This window comes from Stigmatopora nigra, chromosome 18 (assembly GCF_051989575.1).
Source record: "Stigmatopora nigra isolate UIUO_SnigA chromosome 18, RoL_Snig_1.1, whole genome shotgun sequence".
NCBI classification, from domain to species: Eukaryota; Metazoa; Chordata; class Actinopteri; order Syngnathiformes; family Syngnathidae; genus Stigmatopora; species Stigmatopora nigra.
The window spans coordinates 8,640,303-8,660,283 of record NC_135525.1 but is presented as its reverse complement, the minus strand read 5'-3'; the positions used below and the strand labels follow the sequence as shown (position 1 = coordinate 8,660,283).

At 43.2% G+C, this 19,981-nt stretch overlaps 4 protein-coding genes across 5 annotated transcripts; 3 read left to right on the top strand and 1 right to left on the bottom strand.

The window, feature by feature from the left end:
- Positions 1-16: 16 nt before the first annotated feature.
- scn4aa (sodium channel, voltage-gated, type IV, alpha, a) lies at positions 17-19,845 on the bottom strand. Its single transcript, XM_077738283.1, is given in 26 exon segments — positions 17-2,251; positions 2,313-2,583; positions 2,667-2,767; positions 2,842-2,983; positions 3,079-3,132; positions 3,207-3,488; positions 3,761-3,883; positions 3,946-4,119; positions 4,190-4,344; positions 4,445-4,580; positions 4,653-4,694; positions 4,769-5,179; positions 6,199-6,555; positions 6,625-6,798; positions 6,936-7,174; positions 7,634-7,736; positions 7,805-7,960; positions 8,034-8,231; positions 8,317-8,458; positions 8,544-8,607; positions 8,683-8,964; positions 9,112-9,203; positions 9,310-9,438; positions 9,500-9,783; positions 9,976-13,185; positions 18,114-19,845. Coding segments are annotated over 25 exon segments (5,634 nt in total). The 5' UTR covers positions 10,252-13,185; positions 18,114-19,845; the 3' UTR covers positions 17-1,004.
- dydc2 (DPY30 domain containing 2) lies at positions 13,767-17,735 on the top strand. Of its 2 annotated transcripts, XM_077739032.1 has the most exons (6): positions 13,771-13,855; positions 14,009-14,035; positions 14,122-14,277; positions 14,647-14,736; positions 17,122-17,448; positions 17,621-17,735. In XM_077739032.1, exons 3-6 carry the CDS (start codon positions 14,131-14,133, stop codon positions 17,639-17,641), a joined length of 585 nt encoding a protein of 194 aa, XP_077595158.1. In that variant the 5' UTR covers positions 13,771-13,855; positions 14,009-14,035; positions 14,122-14,130; the 3' UTR covers positions 17,642-17,735. The 2 variants fall into 2 exon arrangements, with proteins under 2 accessions (XP_077595159.1, XP_077595158.1); XM_077739033.1 differs by lacking the exon at positions 14,009-14,035 and having other exon boundaries at positions 13,767-13,855.
- LOC144211946 (uncharacterized) lies at positions 14,743-17,066 on the top strand. Its single transcript, XM_077739526.1, has 5 exons — positions 14,743-15,213; positions 15,294-15,398; positions 15,509-15,628; positions 15,808-16,956; positions 17,061-17,066. Exons 1-5 carry the CDS (start codon positions 15,205-15,207, stop codon positions 17,064-17,066), a joined length of 1,389 nt encoding a protein of 462 aa, XP_077595652.1. The 5' UTR covers positions 14,743-15,204.
- Positions 18,133-19,946, top strand: LOC144211224 (peroxiredoxin-like 2A). Its single transcript, XM_077738281.1, has 5 exons — positions 18,133-18,423; positions 19,017-19,108; positions 19,202-19,342; positions 19,455-19,619; positions 19,685-19,946. The coding sequence occupies exons 1-5, from the start codon at positions 18,279-18,281 to the stop codon at positions 19,802-19,804; spliced, it is 663 nt and encodes a 220-aa protein (XP_077594407.1). The 5' UTR covers positions 18,133-18,278; the 3' UTR covers positions 19,805-19,946.
- Positions 19,947-19,981: the final 35 nt, after the last annotated feature.

The window sequence follows — 19,981 nt, the reverse complement described above, 5'->3', positions numbered from 1 at the left end:
CCCTTCACTAAACACGATACATGATTTATGTGTTTTTTTCTTAATGGCATATTACATATAAAGTATACACACACCCCAAGCATGGACACAATAATGTCTGTGTATGTCAATAATATTGAAAGTAAGACATTTTCAATTAAGACAAAGTGAAACGACTCTCAGAAAGCCGCAACAGCATCCACGTGAAGCCAAAAGCGACTTGATGAGTTGAACTATTAATAAAATGATTAAGATCATATGGACATGTAAACATGAGTGCTGCCCTTTTAAGGTCTCCTGGCACGACAACGGGGGAAATGGACAAAAACATCTATCCATCATGCGCGTTGATTGATGTTCTCCTTTAGACGTCCATCATCCTCATTGGCTGCAATTGGACCTGGAGGGCCTAAAAATAAACGTGCAACAGTGCAATATTCAAGTGGGTCTTGCTAAATGTTAGCCACCCCTAATGAGGAGCAACATGGATCCTTCTTGCGTACATTATAAAGTGTTTTAGAGGGAAAGACAACACATTCTGTGAAAGACCAAAATGGACTAGGTTGGAAGTCTAGCGCTGTTTATGAGGTTAAAAAAAAATCAATGTATTCTTCCCCTGGTCAGGGTGCACCCTCCCACCAATTATTTATTCACTAATAAATGTCAATTTACTTTAAATCAAGTGAGTATGCAGGAATTTAGTATTGAAAGACTTATATTTTTGTATACTATCTGTATTGCCGATAATACCCCCACCCAAATGATGCAAAACAGGATAATAAATAGTACTTATTTACCTATTATGTTGATGATACTCAGGGCCCAAAATAATGAGAATTAATATTCTGAGGCCCGAAAAATAAATGGAAAATGAAAAGTCTATGGTGATTGTTGAACAAAATTCACATGATAAAGGCGCTGTCTTTCCCCTCCTTGAAGGATTTAGCTCTTTTGATTGGGTAAAAGTGTCAACAAAATGCAGCCCTAGATCCTGCAAAGTTACAAAGTAAAAAAAATGGCTTTGGTTAGATATGCGACTCTTTGAGTTTTTTCCGAAGACCGCCAAGGACTCGATTCGGTTGAGGTGCAGAATGAAGTACCACCTCTTTAGTGATTTCCGCAGGTAAATGTACGAAAGAAGCGGCAGAACCACCTTGTGTTCCTGGTGCCGCTGAATTTTTCCATGTTTTCTCCTTGGCAAAGTTAGAGTACTTCCCATATAGATCTTCCATTTTGCGTGCAATAAGTCCCTCCCTCTCTACTATGTCCTGATCCTGCGCCACCCCATTTTTAGCTCGATGCAAGAAAGCGGCATGGCGCAGTCCTCGTCGTAGCAAGTGGCTCCGATAAGCCCGCTGAATGACGAGGGCGGCAATTTCCTCCTCCTTGTGGCGTACGGTGGTGGTGATAGGCGCAAAAGAGTCCGAAGTCGGGTTGCTCTGAAGGAACTTAGTCTTGATGCTCTCCCGCATGGCCGCCATTTCCAAAGTGTCTCCCAGGACCATCTCGGTGACGGCCATTAAGACGTCCAAGCAGTGGATGCGGTCGCCGATCACCAATGGAAGGTCCATTTGAATTAGGCGAAGACGGTTGGGTTTGGCGACCCTCAACGGTTCTTGTAGCGCGTCGCAGAAATCCGAGAGGCGGGCGTACTCGATAAACATGGTGCTGTCCTTGTCGAATTTCTCCCATGTTTCATTAAACATCTCAAAGTCTTCCTCGCAAAGGGCGTCACCGCTTTCCTCCTGCGCCACGTTGAAGTTCTCCAAAATGATGGCGATGTACATGTTGACAACGACTAGAAAGGAAATGATGATGTAGCTGGTAAAGAACACCATGCCCAAACCTGGACTGCCACAATTGCCTTTGACGTCCGTGCCGGGGTTCTCAAAATTGGGGTCACAGTCGGGGGGCTCCCTGTTAAGCATGGGGAGAAGCAGCCCATCCCAACCGGCCGATGTTGTGATCTGGAAGAGGCAAATAATGCTCCCGCCAAACGTCTCAAAGTTGAAGATATCGTCGACACCGGCCTCCTTTTTGACGTAGGCGAAGTTGGACATGCCGAAAATGGAGAAGATGAACATGATGAGGAAGAGGAGTAAACCGATGTTGAACAGGGCGGGTAGTGACATCATCAGGGCGAAGAGGAGTGTCCGGATGCCTTTGGCGCCTTTTATTAGACGCAGAATGCGACCAATCCTGGCCAGGCGGATTACACGGAAGAGGGTTGGCGATACAAAGTACTTCTCGATTACGTCGGATAGCATCGTGCCTGTTGAAGAAGATGTTGGAGATTTAAAGGGGGAAACTGGCATGGTGAGCTAGTTACTCACCGGCGATGGAGAGGATGACCACGATGAAGTCAAATATGTTCCAGCCGTTGGTGAAAAAGTATTGGCGCAAAGCAAAGAGCTTTAGTAAGCACTCCGTGGTGAAAACAGCAATAAAGGCCAGGTTGACTTTGAAAAGGAAGTCTTCCTTTTCGACGCTCTGGTTGTCCGTCTCCACCATCATGGTCACCATGTTGAGGCAGATGAGCACCATGATGAAGATGTCAAAGAACTGCTGGCTGATGAAGTCAAACACCAGTCCTTGGAGGAAGTTCTGCAACGTTTACAATCCTTTTTTTTCACATTGCATGTCCTCTTTAAGGTCTAATTTTGAAATAATAATCATAAAGATCTTACTGTGGGACGTGGAATTGGCTTCTGCGGCTTTTTGGAACCAAGTTTTTTCATGGCTTCGTAGTACTTCTTCTGTTCTTCCGTCATGAAGATGTCCTTGTCTCCTAAGTGCAGTGGCAAATATCATTAGTATTCCCCGCTATTTATGGAAATGTGACTAAAGATCATGCAAAAACACTCATCTTTTTCTTCTGCTGGTTGAAGTTGTCAATGATAACACCAATGAAAAGGTTGAGGGTGAAGAAGGAGCCGAAAATAATGAAGATGACAAAGTAGATGTACATATAAAGGTTGATTTCGTAAGAAGGCTGCTCTTCCACCTGAGATTAAATGCATTGTGTTCATAAGAAGAATCCATCACTGGAAATTTTCACTCTAGTCCAAACTGGGGTGAATTAAGAGGATCATTGTATACCTCTCTTGAGTCGACAGCAGCATACATGATGTCCATCCAACCTTTAAAAGTTGCCTGAAAAGGTATCAGAAAATGATTTTTTCTTTTTGAATGAAGGCAAGTCAAGTTAAGAGTCAAAGCCAACCTACCACTTGAAGTAACGACAAGTAGCCCAGCCCTACATTGTCATAGTTGACCTTGACATTGACCCAACGGGCCTCGCCCGTGTCCTCCTGCAGGGCTAGGCACTCGCTACGGTTGTTGATTTCCGCCACGGGAAAGAGCTCGCCCGTCGTGGTGTTGATGCAGCGGTAAAACTTGCCGGCAAACATGGTGACACCCATGATGCTGAAGATGAGCCAGAAGATGAGGCAAACCAGGAGAACGTTGAAGATGGATGGGATGGCGCCAACTAGCGCGTTGACCACCACCTGGTAGGAAGAAGTTCAGGGTGTGAGCATCCAAACTAAAGGCAATTGTTTACTTTAGATTGATTGTTTTATTACCTGTCTGGAATCCCACGTGGAGAAAAACATGCAAGCTGAGAAAAACGGCAAACGTATCAAAACAACCATGACACATGCAGTGGTTTAGTCAAGGTAGTTAAAGCTGGCTGTCATTTGTGAGTCTGTGAGAACTGAAAATTTGGGTTTAATTCCAAAACAGCCATTCAACGTCATTGCAATTCCCGACTGGCACTTACCCTCATGCCTTCAAATCTGGAAAGGGCGCGTAGAGGCCTCAGCGCCCTGAGAGTTCGCAGAGATTTGATGGGACCCAGCTCGGAGAAACCCATCCAGTTGGCCACCAAACTAATCAAAGAAATCTGCGGCGAGAACGGACAATTCGGAATCTGCTAACGACCCGATGTGACTTGGTTGAACTTACGTCAACGATGAAAAAGTCCAACCAACACCAGGCGTTAGTGAAGTAAGTCTTAAAGCCGTACGCCGTCCATTTCAGCAACATTTCCACGACAAAGACAAAGGTAAAGACTTTATCGGCGTACTCCAGGATGATTTTAACGATTCTCCGCCTTTCCAGGTAGACATCTTCAAAAGCCTGCGCAAGAGCGCAAGACTTAATGAATATTTGACCACAACCCCATTTTATATTTGTTCCAATTGTTCACCAGGGCGCCGCTGCTTAGTAGGATCATGAAGATGATGAAAGTTTCAAACCAGTCATGTTCAACAATAGCAAAGCAGGTCCTGCGAAGCGTCCACCATTGCTTTCCCCTGATTGTGTTGACGTCCACGGTGAGGCAGGGCCATCGCCGCACACAGTCTGATGGTTACAGAGCCCATGTTAGGTTTTGGGTAGTCATTTTCTATGTAGCATTCACACAACAAGTACTAGAAACCACAAATTGTCACCATATTCCTACTTTCAGTGAAGCAGGCTTCTGGCTCAATTGGCTCTGGCTCTTCCTCCTCCTCTTCAACCGGTTCAGGCTTTGATGGCTGATAGTCCGCTGTACTACACAGCGAAGGGTCATTGTCATCAGAGGGCACGCCCATCAGCTGCTCGGAAAAAGCAGAAGCATTTCTTAAAAAACACAAGAGAACATTCATTTTCTGAAGACAGCTACTCACTTTGACTTCTTTTATATGGCCTATCTCGTCTTCTAGGCTTTTCTAGAGAACATAAATGTATCAATTAGGTGGTAGTACAGTTTCTCTTAGGTCAGTGGCGATTATGACAGTCTTACGCTGTCATGAGTGTTATCTCCACACGTGGAGATATTCGAATCGTAGTCCTCGTCATCCATGTTTTCATAGTCGGACTCTCCCTGTGCGAGGGGCACTTGGAGAGCAAGTTCTCCTTCCAAAACGGTGCCTGAAGTCCGTCCAGCTAAATAGTTTGAGTTCCTTTTGACATCCCCGCCAGCGTCCAAATCGTTCATCTCCACCACCTCGGCGCTGGCGTCCGCCGTGGCCTTGAATTTTCGGTCCAGTATCCTTCGAGGCACATCGGCGGCAGCCGACTTGAGCCAGTCGATGCCTCGTGTAATCCTGCCGACGGCGATCTGGAGGTTGTTCAGCTCGCCATCATCATCTCCTGTGGACAGGTTGTCGCCACTGAAGGAGCTGAGGAGCAGTGCCAGGAAAAGGTTCAAAACCTGAGAGCAGAAAAGGGAAAATAAATGGTGTATCAGTATCATACTAATACTCATTTCGGTGTAAAACTAGTAGCCCCATAGGCATGTTATAACATTAAGCTCTTGAAGTTACCATTACTATAAACTGCTCACAATAGAATAATATTCTGTGGCGCTTAAAAGAAGGGCATGTGTGTGTCCTGCTGTTTGGTAGCCAATGAGTTAACCTTGAATTGAAAACGCTTGCTAAACACGTTCTGTTCAAGAGTGCCGTACTTCCCCTTCATACGTATTAAATCTTGGATTAAGCAACATGATCAGCACACGACCTGAAACGCTCATCAATTACAGCTGAATATGCCGTCTCCGATTACGCCTTCACACACTCTCAGCAGCTGTTGGCGTTTGTTGCCGTGATGGCAGTACGCCGACCTGAGTTAGATCTTTACACATACTCAAGGTCAATACCAGCATTTGCTCTTAAGTTGTTGGATTTAAATAGAAGTGTACTGGTTGTTATTTTCTTTGTTTTGAGAGGGTTTGCATGTGTAGTGAGTTTGTGCTTGTTCGAGGTCTATGGGATGGTGACTCAAGGGGGGTGCGATCATCTGGAGAATTTTGGCACTTGGCACTTGGCGCTTTTCAGCTTCCCTACTGATGAGCCATTTCCTTTTCATTTCTATGAATAACCTACCAGGAAATTTTGTGCGTGCTCGCCATGAAATATTGCCCATCAATTTGCGGTCATCTTGCATTAAGGGAATTCAAAAGAGAACATTACTTAGTACAACGTCAAGATCTGCTTCCCCAAAGGCACTGACACTCTAGGCTCAATAAAAGAACAATAATAATTGCTAGTAGTGTGTTTTACTGAGTAAAATTAGTCAGTTTTTCTATAAACAGTTGAAGGTCTCAAGCGCCAACTTTTGAACTGTCTCTGAAAGTTAAAAAATCTAAACTGTAAACCAATTAAAATTCTCTAAATTAAAGCAAAAGTCAAAATGTTGGTTTCTACTTTAAGAACTATCTATTTGACTCACCACAAGATTTCCAATGACCATGACCATCATAAAGACAATCAGGCACATAGCAGCACCTGAAACCTCCATACAGTCCCACATGGTCTCAATCCACTCGCCACACAGAATTCGGAAAACGATGAGGAAAGAATGGAAAAAATCGTTCATGTGCCAACGCGGCAGTTCACAGTCTTCAGAGATCTTGCAAACACAGTCCTTGTAGTTCTTTCCGAACAACTGCATGCCCACCACGGCAAAGATGAAGACGATGATAGCCAACACCAGCGTTAGATTGCCCAAAGCGCCCACCGAATTCCCGATGATTTTAATCAGCATGTTGAGTGTGGGCCAGGACTTGGCCAGCTTGAAGACACGAAGCTACCTCAGAAAGACAAAAGGAAATTATTATTGGATCCAAGGAAAACTTAGCGAATGAGATGCGCTTACCAGACGGAAGGAACGCAATACCGACAGTCCCTGGACATTGGCCAGACCCAATTCCGCCAAGCTGAGCGTGACAATAATGCTGTCAAAAATATTCCATCCCACTTGGAAGTAGTAAAATGGATCCATAGCAATGAGCTTTAAGACCATCTCAGCTGTGAAGATCCCAGTGAAAACCTAAAAAATGTAAAGAATTAAGCACAATAGGTTTAGAGGACTTCAAAATGGTACATGACAAGTGACGTTAAGAATTCTTGGCTTGAGTTCAGTACCCCATTACGTCAAGAGGGTCCTTAAAATGTCCCCCCACTCACCAGGTTGCCCACGGACAGCATGTGGTCAAACTCTGGGGTCATGGGGTAGTGTTCCATAGCCATGAAGAGTGTGTTGAGGACAATGCAAATTGTGATGGCCATATCAAAAAAGGGGTCCATCACAATCACATACAACCACTTTTTAAGGATCATCCATGGGCTGCAGCAGTTCCACTTCAGGAAAATGTTGGCAAACTTGTACCAGCCCGGCGGACAAGGCCTTTGAGCGTCCTCCAACTCTGGACACAGTCACATGTTTCAAATTTACACGCTTCTTATGTCAAGGTGCCAGAAAAAACAAGGCCATCTTAAAAGTGAACTTATTTTCTACAGTGAAGAGTAGAATATTCCGAAAATAGTATCATATGCAATACTGGACAAAGGAAGAGCTATGTTAATATTTAAAAATGTAATATACCCACAAACAGCAGTGCTATAAAAGCTCATCTATAATTGGTGTGGGCTGTTGTCACCAAGGCGACAACAACAGTTGGAAAGCCTCAAGGCTTTAGTCACGTGCGATTACTTAATTCTCCAAATTTGAAAGAGTGCATCTTGGCAATGCTTCAATGTTGACAGAGACCCTTACAAAAGCGCGTTAATGCAACCATTAGCTCAGCGCAGTATTGATATAAGCCCACTCCGCCATGAACTTTAACTGGCTTAACACCCATCCGACGCCAATGGAACTGAGGTACCTTCCATGACGCTAGAGGATCTCTGCTTCTGCTCATCCGATTGAAGTTCATCTGGGTTTAGCATGCCTGGAGACGTCTCATGGAGCTCTTTCTCAACAGCAGACTGTTGAGAGATAATCCGTGATGTGGAGTCAGATACATGGATTTTAAACGGAAAAACCAGAGTCTGACCTCGTCCAAGGTAGGCGATTGCACCAGGAGGCTCGGGACCATTTTGCCGTTACAATCCCTGACGTCTTGGTCTCGATCCGGACTCAGCTCGGAGGCTGAGTGATGACTATGGGCCTGGTTGCTGTTCACAGAATCTACACTAGCAGACCGGTGAGCCTGCCAGGTCAAAGAAACTAGGATAAACAAAATGACTTAAAGCTCAAATATAACAAAATGATGAAGAGTGCACCTGCTCAGGATTCTTGAGTTGTTCCAGAATGCGCTGGAACTCCTCCTCTTTCTCCTTAGCTTCACGATGCGTGGCCTGGTTCTGCTCATCGTATGCCATAGCCACCACCGCCAGGATGAGGTTGATGAGGTAGAAGGAGCCCAAGAAGATCACCACCACAAAGAAAAGCATGTAGGTTTTCCCCGCCGTCCGCAGGATCTGTATTCGAGACAAATGAGAAGCCACAAGATCTAAGAAGGCATTCCCTTTGGGAGACAGGAGTATAGACTTCAGTAATTCTAACCATCTGGAAGAGGTTTTCCCAGTAGTCCTGGGTCATGAGTCTGAAGAGTGCCAGGAAGGCCCAGCCGAATGAGTCAAAGCTGGTGTAACCGTAGTTTGGGTTCCCACCGGCCTTCATGCACATGAAGCCTTCAGGACACACTCTGAAAAAAAATTAATGGAAGTCAAAGCAAAGGTAAGACCTCATCTCAAAGCTCTTAAGATGAAGAAATAAGCACAATGTCATACCCAGCATCAGAACTGTTCCCGCATACAAGAGGATCTTTGCTGCCTTCCAAAAAGTAGTAGTTCTCTGAACAAAAACAACCCAGAATGCTTAAAATGTACTCACACAGAAGCTGAATAAGAAAAGCTAGCAGCAACGTACGGGTGTTTTCGATGTACTCTGCGAAATCAAAGGTGCCATTGGAAAAGTCGCTACCGTTGACACCAAGCGTGTCATTGTACGCCAGCGGTGCCTCGGTGATGTCAAACAAATTTTCCGTGTCGTTGCCCTGAATCGGCCAGCGAATGCACTTGTGTCGTAGGGTGCCCATGAAAAGTTGCAAACCGACCAAGGCGAATACAGCCAAAGCGAAGACCGTTAAGACCATCACGTCTCCCATTTTCTTGACTGACTGGATTAGTGCACCCACGATAGTTTTTAGACCTGGCGGGACAAAACTAGTAGTTAAGAGCCATTCTGGTGCAACGGAAAATGGAAAAATTGCCCTTTTTAACCATTAACTTGATCAAATATTTAGTGCAAGAATAACCATAACCATTTATCGTAGTACTAATGAAATAAGAGTAATACCTGGAATGACAGTGATGGTTTTCAAGGCTCGAAGTACTCGGAAGGTCCTGAGGGCAGATACGTTACCAAGGTCGACAAATTCAGTGATGTATCTGTGGTGAGACAAGAGAGGAGATTTTTAATGGAGGGTTTTAGGAACATATTGCACCACCTTCCATCAATAGCAAGCAATAATTTGGTAAAGAATGTGTCTCTTACGCCATGCTGATGACCATGAAATCCAACCAGTTCCAGGGATCTCGAAGGAATGTAAATGAGCCGATACAGAAGCCTCTCGACAAGACTTTGACAGTGGCCTCAAAGGTGTAAATCCCTGTAAAAGCGTACCTGCGGACATGAAAAGCGTCAATGGTAAACCAACAAGAGCATATATACATTGTATACTCACTCAACATTTTTACTCCACGCCGGCGGGTTGCTCATCGTCATGAAAACGCAATTGGACAGAATAGTGATCATGATGAACATACTGAATAATTTGAGTGGTCGTTAAGGACAAAAAAGTATGAGATTGGCCAGGCTACCAAAATGAAAAAATGCAATGTTAGGATATGAATGTATAAGGATTTTGATGGCTCCTCTTCTCACGCAGCTGAACGGGGTCAGGAGATAACACGCCGATTCTGCGTTGAACCGATAAATCGTGTTGCTTTTGCTGATCACGATGAACGTCTGGAAAACATACATTTAATATTTACCAATACATTGGGTCAGATAATCAATCTACAATGTTGTAGGATCCAAGCGTTAAAGAGAAAAACAAAGTATAACAAATTGGAAAAATAATTTAGTACTGTTGCAATTGGAATACAAAGTATCCCATATCAATCTATGGTCTTACCCTTACTCTGTTGATCTACTGACCTTCTGACCCTTGTAGAAGGGGTCCAAGTCCTCCAGCGGAGTGTTAATCATCCCATCCTGAGGGTCTCCGTAAATCCATGGCACATTCTTGCCCGCTTCCAAGTTAGCGTTAGGGACCGTCACCTTCTGCTCGTCCACCTCAGCCTCCTCATGGCCGTCTACTCGGGCCGACTTCTTTCGTTGCCTTTCCGCTTGGAGCCTCTCGATCTCCGCCAGCGATTCCCGAGTGAAGAGGCGGAAGGCGTCGGCGCCAGGGGGAGGGAGCAGGGCTGCCATCTTGGCATTGCGAAGGGTTACTACCACTGAGGGGTCACCCTAAGGGGAAGCTGCAGGGTGGGAGACATAATCACTTTTTCATTACATCACTTTTACATCAGTTTATAGTTGAGTTACTTTTTGAATGACCAGAACAGTCTTAAAAGTCACTAAATATTGATCATTTTTGCAACACCAACTTTCCCTGTTAGTGTCACCCACACATTTATGGATAGTGTCCAACATACAAACACACATAAGTGGCGAGAGGGCAATAACAAAGTAAGGATGCATTTCCACATTCAGTGGCTGCCCAGCTGCTTGCGGTTGTCAAGATAAGGCGTCGTGTTACAGAGGCCAAATGACGGCGCTCATTCCATCTCTTGCCGATAAACCAAAGTTCGTCCAGCTGGGCTGACTAGGCGGGGGTCGAAACACAACTGAGCTTCTGCACCCTCGAGTGCACTTTGTGAGCCATGTGGCTAAGAGACACCTGATCGGCCACCAACCGCCATGACCCCCATCCAGGTTCACATACTTCTCTTATGGGAAAGTCTGAGAGTCAATCTTGACTTATATTAATATTTTATGCACAACCTGCAACAACTTGAAATGAACATTCAGAATACTTGCAAACTAACTTACCCTATTGAAATAAGTGGGACACTATTTATGGCAGGTATGGTTGAAAGAAGAAATGGTATCTAATAAAGAATGATTCTTATGTCAGATTTTTCATTTGCAACAAGATTCAGACAGAGGATAAAAAAAATGATAGTGATTTGGTAAAAAAAAAAGTGAATAGGTGAGTTTTCAACAATGTAGAGTGAGATTTGGACTTTGAATATGTCAAAAACACTGAGTGTGTGACAATAAATCCCTATGGTGATATATTACTATACAGTTCAAATGTGCATTTATTGCAATTGTTTCTACTAAATTCAAACTGTGATCTAAATCAAAACTCGATCTAGTTGTTAGTAGATATGACTCCTCATAAACCCGACTCAGAAATCCCCCTAAATGCAACGTGTACACATCCGAAGAAGAGCACAGTAACGTTAGATTTCTGCTGTCCTCCTGCCACAGTATATATAACACATCTCCCGTAAGTAAAGACCATGTCACCTTTGACATTCTGGCAGAGGGATGGATGCAGTAACCTGTACACCTCTGGTTCCCACCTCCAAATATCCCCAATCCTTTCACAACAGCTTCTCTAAATGTTCCAACCATGTATGTTTCATAAGACTTAAATATCAGAATTATACAGTACAGTATAATATAATAACACTTGCTTTCTCTGTTCTCACGGGGTCAAATCACGCCACTGGCATTAACGCCTTGTCAAGCTCCAATTAAGTTTGTATTACAAAGTCTATAGGGAGCAATGGTGTGTTTTTGACCCACTAATTCCTAGCTTAGCACTGGGAAACCACAACTTGTCTGTTACATGGTCACAATTGGCCACATGGGTCCTTCTGGGTCTGATGTCTCTGGAAATATGTGTACACTCATGGTACCACTACCGCCGAGAAGCCAGCTGCTTCTGAGACCGGGGACTGCATACCCTAGCGAGTTGTGAAGACCCCAGATAAGTCGACCCGCGGCTTCGCAGACATATGGGGCGGTCTTGTGATTTATAGACTGTGACGGAAGCACAGGGTGCATAGCGGTGTCTGCATTCATGCAATACAACCTAAGTGGTGTTTCCTAAGATGACAGCCCGATGAAGTGGCACTTTCAAAAGACCAAGCCGTTGACATTTGAAACTGAATGACGCCAAGGTGCGGAGAAATCCAGCTCAGGGAGATAAAAAAGCTGACAAACTTTGAAACTTTGATCACTCCAACTGGTTAGGCTATTTTAGAAGACCATATTATATTGGAATTGCTCTTACTAAAACGGATGTCTATTTCTTATGTATGGTAGTTCTAAAAAGGAAGAATAACTATGGGTTCTGCACTTAACTAAAAGGACAACAGACTTCTGAGGTCGCAGTGTCTTAAAAAGAACATTGCATTTTTCAAAATGTGATGTCAGTCTGTTAAATGTTAAGGGATTGGCCGATAAGAGAGAGTCAGGAACTCAGAATCTGTATCCAAGCGATGGTATTGACGCAAAACTTTAACCTCACATCACCTTTTCATTTCCCTGTGGCTCTGCTCAGTGTAAGAAACCCACACCCATGCTGTCCAAAGAGAGAAGTAGCAACTTTATGGAAGAAAAAAAACGATTCCAAAGCTTTTGGGATGGAGTTTCTATAGTCAAACCTGGCGGATTTATCTGCAGACCCATTGCACTTAACCTCCAAGCATAGTGAGGGTTAACCATGTAGCAAAAAGATCCACAATAATGGGACATATGCAAAACCACGACAGAGAATCCTCAACTCTTCCCATTCTAAATCTGACCTCAAGCTCAATTACAGATCAGTTTATTATTAGACTAAATGTGCTCTAATTATAACTTTAATTCAAGTCCAATAACAGCTACTGAGGACCCAAACACCTATCATCTTCATATTTTGATTTTGATTAAAAATGACCCTGTCAACTCATTCACCTAAAAGGTGAACCTGGCCCTAAAATAGATGCAGGCAATGTCACATAAACTTCATATTTCTACTTTAAAAAGCCAGCAAACATGCAGCTTGCAAAGAAATTAGAGTTATGTAAAAAAGGGAGAACGGGTGTGAAAGGTAGAAGGTCAAACCTGGCACTGAAGAGCAAAGAATCCCACCAAATGCAGTCTTGAGAAAAAGAAGGAGAATAAATTCTACCGTGGCAGTCGTTCTGAGCAATGAGAAGGCACTTGCTTGTATTTCCTGAAAGCCCAGTCGGCAGCGGCAGTACTGGTTTAATGTGTCTCTGGTGGGCACTTGCTGCTGCTGCTGACGCACCACGACATGCTGAATGAAACTGGAGGAGCTCATGAAGCACCTCAAGTAGGAACCTGGACAAAAAAAATGGAAGTCACCTTTAATTCTCACATTTTTGGTTGCATTCTACAAGGCTCACCAAACAATTGATTGCATTTCTCATTAAAATATATATATAAGTTGTAAGGTGATTTTGACACAGTGATAAAGTATTGATTTTTATGATAAAAATTAGGATCAATTTCAGTGGACTTTTGTGCAATTAAATCAAACTTGACCCTTGATATAATTTATGATATGCATATTTCACATACAAGTAATAACAGATGTAGACAATAATTTAAGGGGATTGTTGAAATCAACTAAACAATATAACATAAAACATCATTAGAATAACTTTATGATGTTTTTATCTTCTTATTCAACCTTTTTAACTATTGCAATTGCTTTAAATGATAGTATTAAAAATCTGAACTCAACTAGAAGAACAAAATACAAAAGGTTGTAAAAAGTAAAATAGAATTAATTGGAATAATGAAAATATTATCATTTTAATCACTAAGTGACTCCTAGATTTGAGTCATAATCTGGTATTTTGGTTAGATGACATTTTTTAAAGATCATTACAATTATTATTTCTTTAGATTGAGTGGGAACTATTGGTCTGCGGAAAGCTAAGAAAGGGACACTGTTACCATAGAAACAAGCAAACATATCTGAAAGCTTCGATGTGCTTGGCAACAGGTTTGTTTTTTTCCTCTCATTTTCATTCTGTACCTTGTCGTTTTTTACTAATACTTGGATAAATTCTTAGTGAACATTTTTTTAAATAATATCTATAAAGTCAAGTATTTTGTGTCTATTGACCCAAATTAATGACCCCTTATAAAATTTCAGGTACCCGGTGCAAATATACATTGTTTTGTAAGTGATTACAGAGCTGGGATTATAATTTGTATTACTGTTTTATAGAAATATAATGAAATATTGCTTTTAAACATATTTAACAGATTGGCAATATGGATTCCGAGTACGTGAAGACACATCTGGGATCATGTCTAGCAGAGGGTCTTGCTGAGGTGGTTGAGCAGCGTCCTATGGACCCCATTCAGTTTTTGGCCCATTGGCTGTTCAAATTCAACGCTAATGTTGAATATGAAGCAAAGGTGATCTTTTTTTTTAAACTAGTTTCTCTACATCACCAGTAGGTCGAGCTATTACCCAATGTGCCTTGGAATAGGTGGCAATGAATTGTGTTTTTTCCTTATCACATTTTGTATATGGTAATAGAAATTTAAATTTAAAATCAGTGGTTAGTTAACTCTGTTGGTATGCATAATTCTTTTAGACAAAAGCAAATTACTAGTACTGTGAAATTGAATATTAAAATGTTATGGCAACAGAATAAGTTACAGTTATCCTCAAGATTGAAAATTGTACTTACAGGTGATAGTGTTATTTCAGTCGTATTTAGTATTTAAATTAAATAGTTCTGGTCTCTGTTATTCTAATGTGTGAATTCCTGATTCTTATAGAAACAAGCACGGTTGGCACTGGTGGAAAAGGAACGAAATGCCCGAGACAAAGGCCCGGCTGAGAACGACCCTAAGGATCCTACTGAAAAAGTACTTGACTATCTTCTGCTCTGATTTGTACTTTGCTGTCTGATATAGTCATATTACAGAGTTCAGTCAGCAATTAGAAGGCAACAAGTTCAACCAACAGTTGAGAGGAAGATAAAGTGAAGAACAGGCACAGTTTGAGGCAAAGAATCAGAAAGTCAGGTTGTTGTATGTCTGAAGGAGACTTGACACTCAGCACTTTAACAGCTCACTGAAACGGAGCCTGCAGAAGTTGGCGAACTGGTGGGAGACATGCCGGGTTCTGCCCAGGTGCCTGAGACGGAACCCTCTGAGCCACAAACCCAACAGGTTACAGACCAGCACGAAAGTGGACGGTTGGCGAACGATCACCAGGTGAAAAAGAATCCAAAAGCTGTCTGGTGGTGGTTTCTCCAAAATGGCTATCTGTGCGTGGTGCGGCTTTTGCATGTGCATGCATAGAGTGCAGTCTGCTGTCCTAGAGTTAGCTAAATGCATGGGGTAAGAAAGCTAGAGCTTTATATAGCTGCTTTGCTCTTGGGGATCCATCGAGAAGAGACACGTGTTCATGTGTCTACCAGGTGGAAACATCTGATAACGTAAGCACTCCAGATGCCTCGGTTGTCTCTCCAGGGTCTGATGCTGGCCTGAAAGATGAATCCAAAGTGGAAAACCCGCAAAGGAAGGTGATGGGATTGTTTGTTTTGGGAGAAGGAGAGCATGACAAAACAGCATCATTTGTCTATGTCGCTATTGTGATTACGTCATGGCGTTCTCTTCCCTAAATAAACTATAGGATCTCAATGTGGGTTCAACCCCTGAAGCTAATGACACCGCTTCCAGCCATGCAGACCAACAACCGGAGTTACAAAGGCAAAAGAGCCATCTGCTGCCTGAATTTCAAGACGAAGAGAAGGTGACGGAATTGCTATCGCTGAATTTTTTTTCTAATTCAGTCAAGTGGAGGGCACAGCTCAGGCCAGAAGCACGATGTGTGTTTCAAGAGATAGAGCAAAGTCAGCTGAGAGAAGTTAAATTGAGTGATTGTTTGGCTAATCTATGACTCACAGACTTCTCCTAATACCCTTTCACCAGAAGGATGCACACGTCGAGGCTTCCCAGACTGAATCTGCCATGGTTGAGTCATCGCAAGCTGAGGTCTATCAGGATGGAAGCGCTCTGGCTGGGACCTCTTTACAGATGGAGTCCACAAATAATGAGCCTGAGCCTGAACAAATGAAATCTGCACAAGATAAGTCTTTACAAGAACCTGGGCAGTTCTCACAGATCGATGCCCTGCATGCAGAGTCTGAGATGGTAAAGGTAATGGAGGCCGAGTCTGTGCAGTCCACAGAAGTAGAGTTTTCTCATGCTGAGGCTGTCCAATCTATGCAAGTTGAGACACCTCAGACACAGTCTCAGGCCGGGTTTTTGAAAGCTGAGGGCTTCCAAGCCACAGCTACTCTGACCGAATCCTTTCAGGCCGAGACATCTGAAGTAAAATCCACAGAAATTGAAAGCTCAATAGCACATGATATGCAATTGGGGTCCACGCCAGACATTTTAGCACAATCTGAAATGCAGGAAGAATCCTCTGTGGAGTCAGTGCAGCCTGAGGAATCTAAGGCCTCCCATATTGAATCTGTTCAAGTTGAGACCTCCCAGAATTGCTCCAAACAAATTGAGTCCACATTGGCAGATTCCGCACAGGCTGAATCTGTCCAGATGGAGTCCGAGACCTCCAAGATTAAGGCCCTGCATCTTGATCCTCCGCAAATTGAGACCACTCAGCCCATGTCTGCATTAATGGATTCTACACCAGCATACCATAGTGAGTCTGAGGCTGCTATATCTGAGTCTGCGCCGCTGGAGTCCTCAAAAGTTGAGGCCCTCCTCCCACAGAGTGGACAGTTGGATTCCACTATGGTGGAAGTCACACAGGCTGATACATCCCAGGATAATCCCTCCCAGATTGAATTTGTAAAGGGTGATACCTTGCAAGCGCAGTTCCAGGAGTCTGAGTCTAGTCTTGTAGATCCTGCGCAGGTGGATTCCTCACACTCCTACATTGAATCTATAAAAGCTGAGAGCTCTTATGCTGAGTCTGCTCCAGTGGAATCTACACCAGTGGACCTAGCTGAGTCTGAGACCGCTACTTCTGAGTCTGCACAAGAGGAGTCAGCAGAACCACAGTCTTCTCCTGCGGAGAACATTCACATCAAATTTGAACGTGACTCTCAACACGTCAAATCTTCACATTCAATACCCACACCAGAACTGTCTGCCCAAGATAACGTTCCACTGACAGATTCTTGTTCACCTGAGGTCTCTCTTGTCAATTTCAAAAGTGTTGACTGTTCTTTGGCCCAGTCTGTACATTCTCTGTCCACATTAGAGCTGTCTACGCAGGTTGAAGGCTCCCAAGGTGAGGCCTCCCAGGTACAATCCAAACTAGATGCGACTTTGCCGACAGCGGTGGTTTCCTCAACGGCAGAGCCTACAGAGATCAAGAGCGAGTCTGCCCGAGTTGAATCTGCACAAGTCGATACCTCACAGCCTGCGTCAGCACAGGAGGAGCCACAGTTGGAAGCCACACAGGGTGAGGCACCCCAGTCAGAAACGACTCCATCTGAGAATGCTGAGTCGGACCAAGTCATGCCAACTGACACCCCGTTGGAAAACAATGAAGCAGAGGGGCCTGATCCAAGTTCCCCTCCGGCTCAAGACCAGGAAGAGGTTGGTGATCTTAAATGGTTGGCCAATGTTTTTTGCCAACACTGTGTGGTGACACCACAGCTCAAGCTGATAGGTCATCTAAAGTGTTTGCATATACTTAGTGCAAGTTATATATTTTTGCCAAATTGATTCATTCATAATCTTTTATATGTTTTTTTGTGTGGCTTTACAGGCGGAAGAGCCAGCTGAATAATAATCAAATCATGACGTGATGCTCCATAAACTATCTGAAACTCATCATTACATGTTTGCCGGAATTAAAGACAAATAAACATTGTGTACTTGTATTGGTCCAATTTCTATGTGTTATCATTTGGCTATGTTAAGGCATATTTGAATTGATCTTGTATGTAAACATGTACAAAATATTGCTTAAAAAAGGTGTAATAGTATACATGTGTTGCTATTATTATTCTTTTACTACTTTTTATACTCAAGTAACTTTGGATAAGTATAGACCAATATGTTGTCCCTTAAGTCATTGTTGTTCTTTTGTACTTAAACAACCAAAAAACTGGACATAAATAGGCTCAAAAACATTTACGAAATTGCATTGGAAAGCTATTTTTTAAGTCGACACACAAAGTGCAAAAGTGGAGTTAGTGATCCTTTGAAATGATAAGTTTTGTAATGAGCGAGGGGGGCGTGGCACGGCGCATACTGACCGTTTTATGACGTCCCCGTCCAGTCGCGGCTGATCTCGATCAAGGCGAAAGCTGTCATTGGTGAAATCACGAGGGGGCTCGTACAAAGCGTCTGGGAGATGTCTTAAACTGGCAGAAGAGGAAAAAGTGGCCGTCAAACGGGGTAAACCAGCACGATCGATCACAATGGCGTTGGTGTTGCGAGCCGTATCAGCTGCTGGCGATCTGGTGGCTCGCGTTCTCAACATCTTGACAGATATTTTCCTCACCACACCACTCCAAGCCACCCTCGAACATCTGGAAGACACTCAGCTCACGACTTTGACAGCTGGTGAGTTTTGATAGACACCCACAAAAAAGTCTGAGTAGAATGTTAATCTCAATCCCTTTTCACAGAAACTGCAATTTTCTTCCCCTTACCTTTCACCTTCATTGGGCTTATTTCCTTCCATTTGTTTTCTCCTCCCAGTCTTACATAGTTCCTTCACCCCTTGTGATCAGTTAACTCTTTCACTTTCAGTCCAACAGACTCATGCATTGTGTTCACAATACAAAATTAACTATATCTATCTGAACTACAAACACTAACTCCCTAAATTTCTCACCAGCCCAGAGACAAGCTCATCTGAAGAGTACAGACGCCCTCTACTGGCAAACTTTGACCCAAAAGGGCCCAAAAAAGCCTTGAGGAATTAATGGAACTTGCCTTGAGGACAAAAAAAAACAATCAATTTGGCCTTGAGGCTACAAATAAAGTAGAAATTTTGGTTATTATGCTCACCAAAAAGACAAGATGAACCAAATTTGTGAGAACTTTAGACCTTCCTAGCAGTATAATAAAAAAAATCCCCTTAACTCACTAGATGTACAGTTTACTTTTAGCTAAAGAGTGGAAAAGTATATGTTTTTCTCTACTTTTTCCAGAGAAAACTACATTCCAAGCCAAGACTTTGTGGGAGAAGACTGGCGCCGTCATCATGGCGGTGCGCAGACCAGGATGATTTATGTGCAGAGAGGTCAAGAGTTCATTCACATCACTGACAAATTATTTGTGGGTACCTAACTTCAGGTAAGGGAGTCTAAATAAATAATGTGCTACTCTTATCCAGGAGGCTTCAGAGCTGTCCTCTCTAAAACCCCAGCTGGACAAACTTGGGGTCCCACTGTACGCCGTGGTTAAGGAAGACGTGGGTAATGAGGTCCAAAACTTCCAGCCATTCTTTGACGGGGAAATCTTCTTGGATCAAAAGGTCTCTTTGAGGAAAAAATGTTGAGCCTGTTTGTGGTTTTGTCTTGTGTTGCCTCGAGATGGAGTGGGATGATTTGCCACACTAAGAGTTTCATTTTTTTTTTAAATTACAGCGGCGATTTTTCGGGCCACGTGAGCGACGTCTAGGCCTCCTGGCGTTTCTACGTACGGGAGTGTGGCGGAATGGTCTCCGAGCCTTCGGAAAGGGCTTCAAGGGGAACATCTTGGGAGAGGGTTTTGTGCTAGGTGGTGTTTTTGTGGTTGGACGGGATCAACAGGTAGAAAAAGAAGGGCTTTGCAGAATATAAGTGGATTTTACCTATGTTTTGGTTTTTTTTTTTAGGGCATTTTGCTGGAACACAGAGAAGTGGAGTTTGGAGATCATGTCAACATTGAAGATGTGATGCAAGCGGTCAGGAAAATTGGGCAGGAGCTTCAGCCCATGAAGACTGTTGCCGAGTAACCTGAAAACATGATGGATTTTTGTAATAGAGGCCTTCCAGTCTGTTTATGATGGTCTGTTTTAAAACTCTATGGAGGAAGCAGGCTTGATGTTTTAAAGACTGGTCTTTTGTTACTTAAATAAACATGTTTTGGCACTCAAACTTGTTTCTCTTTTTGTTTTTGCGAATTATACTTG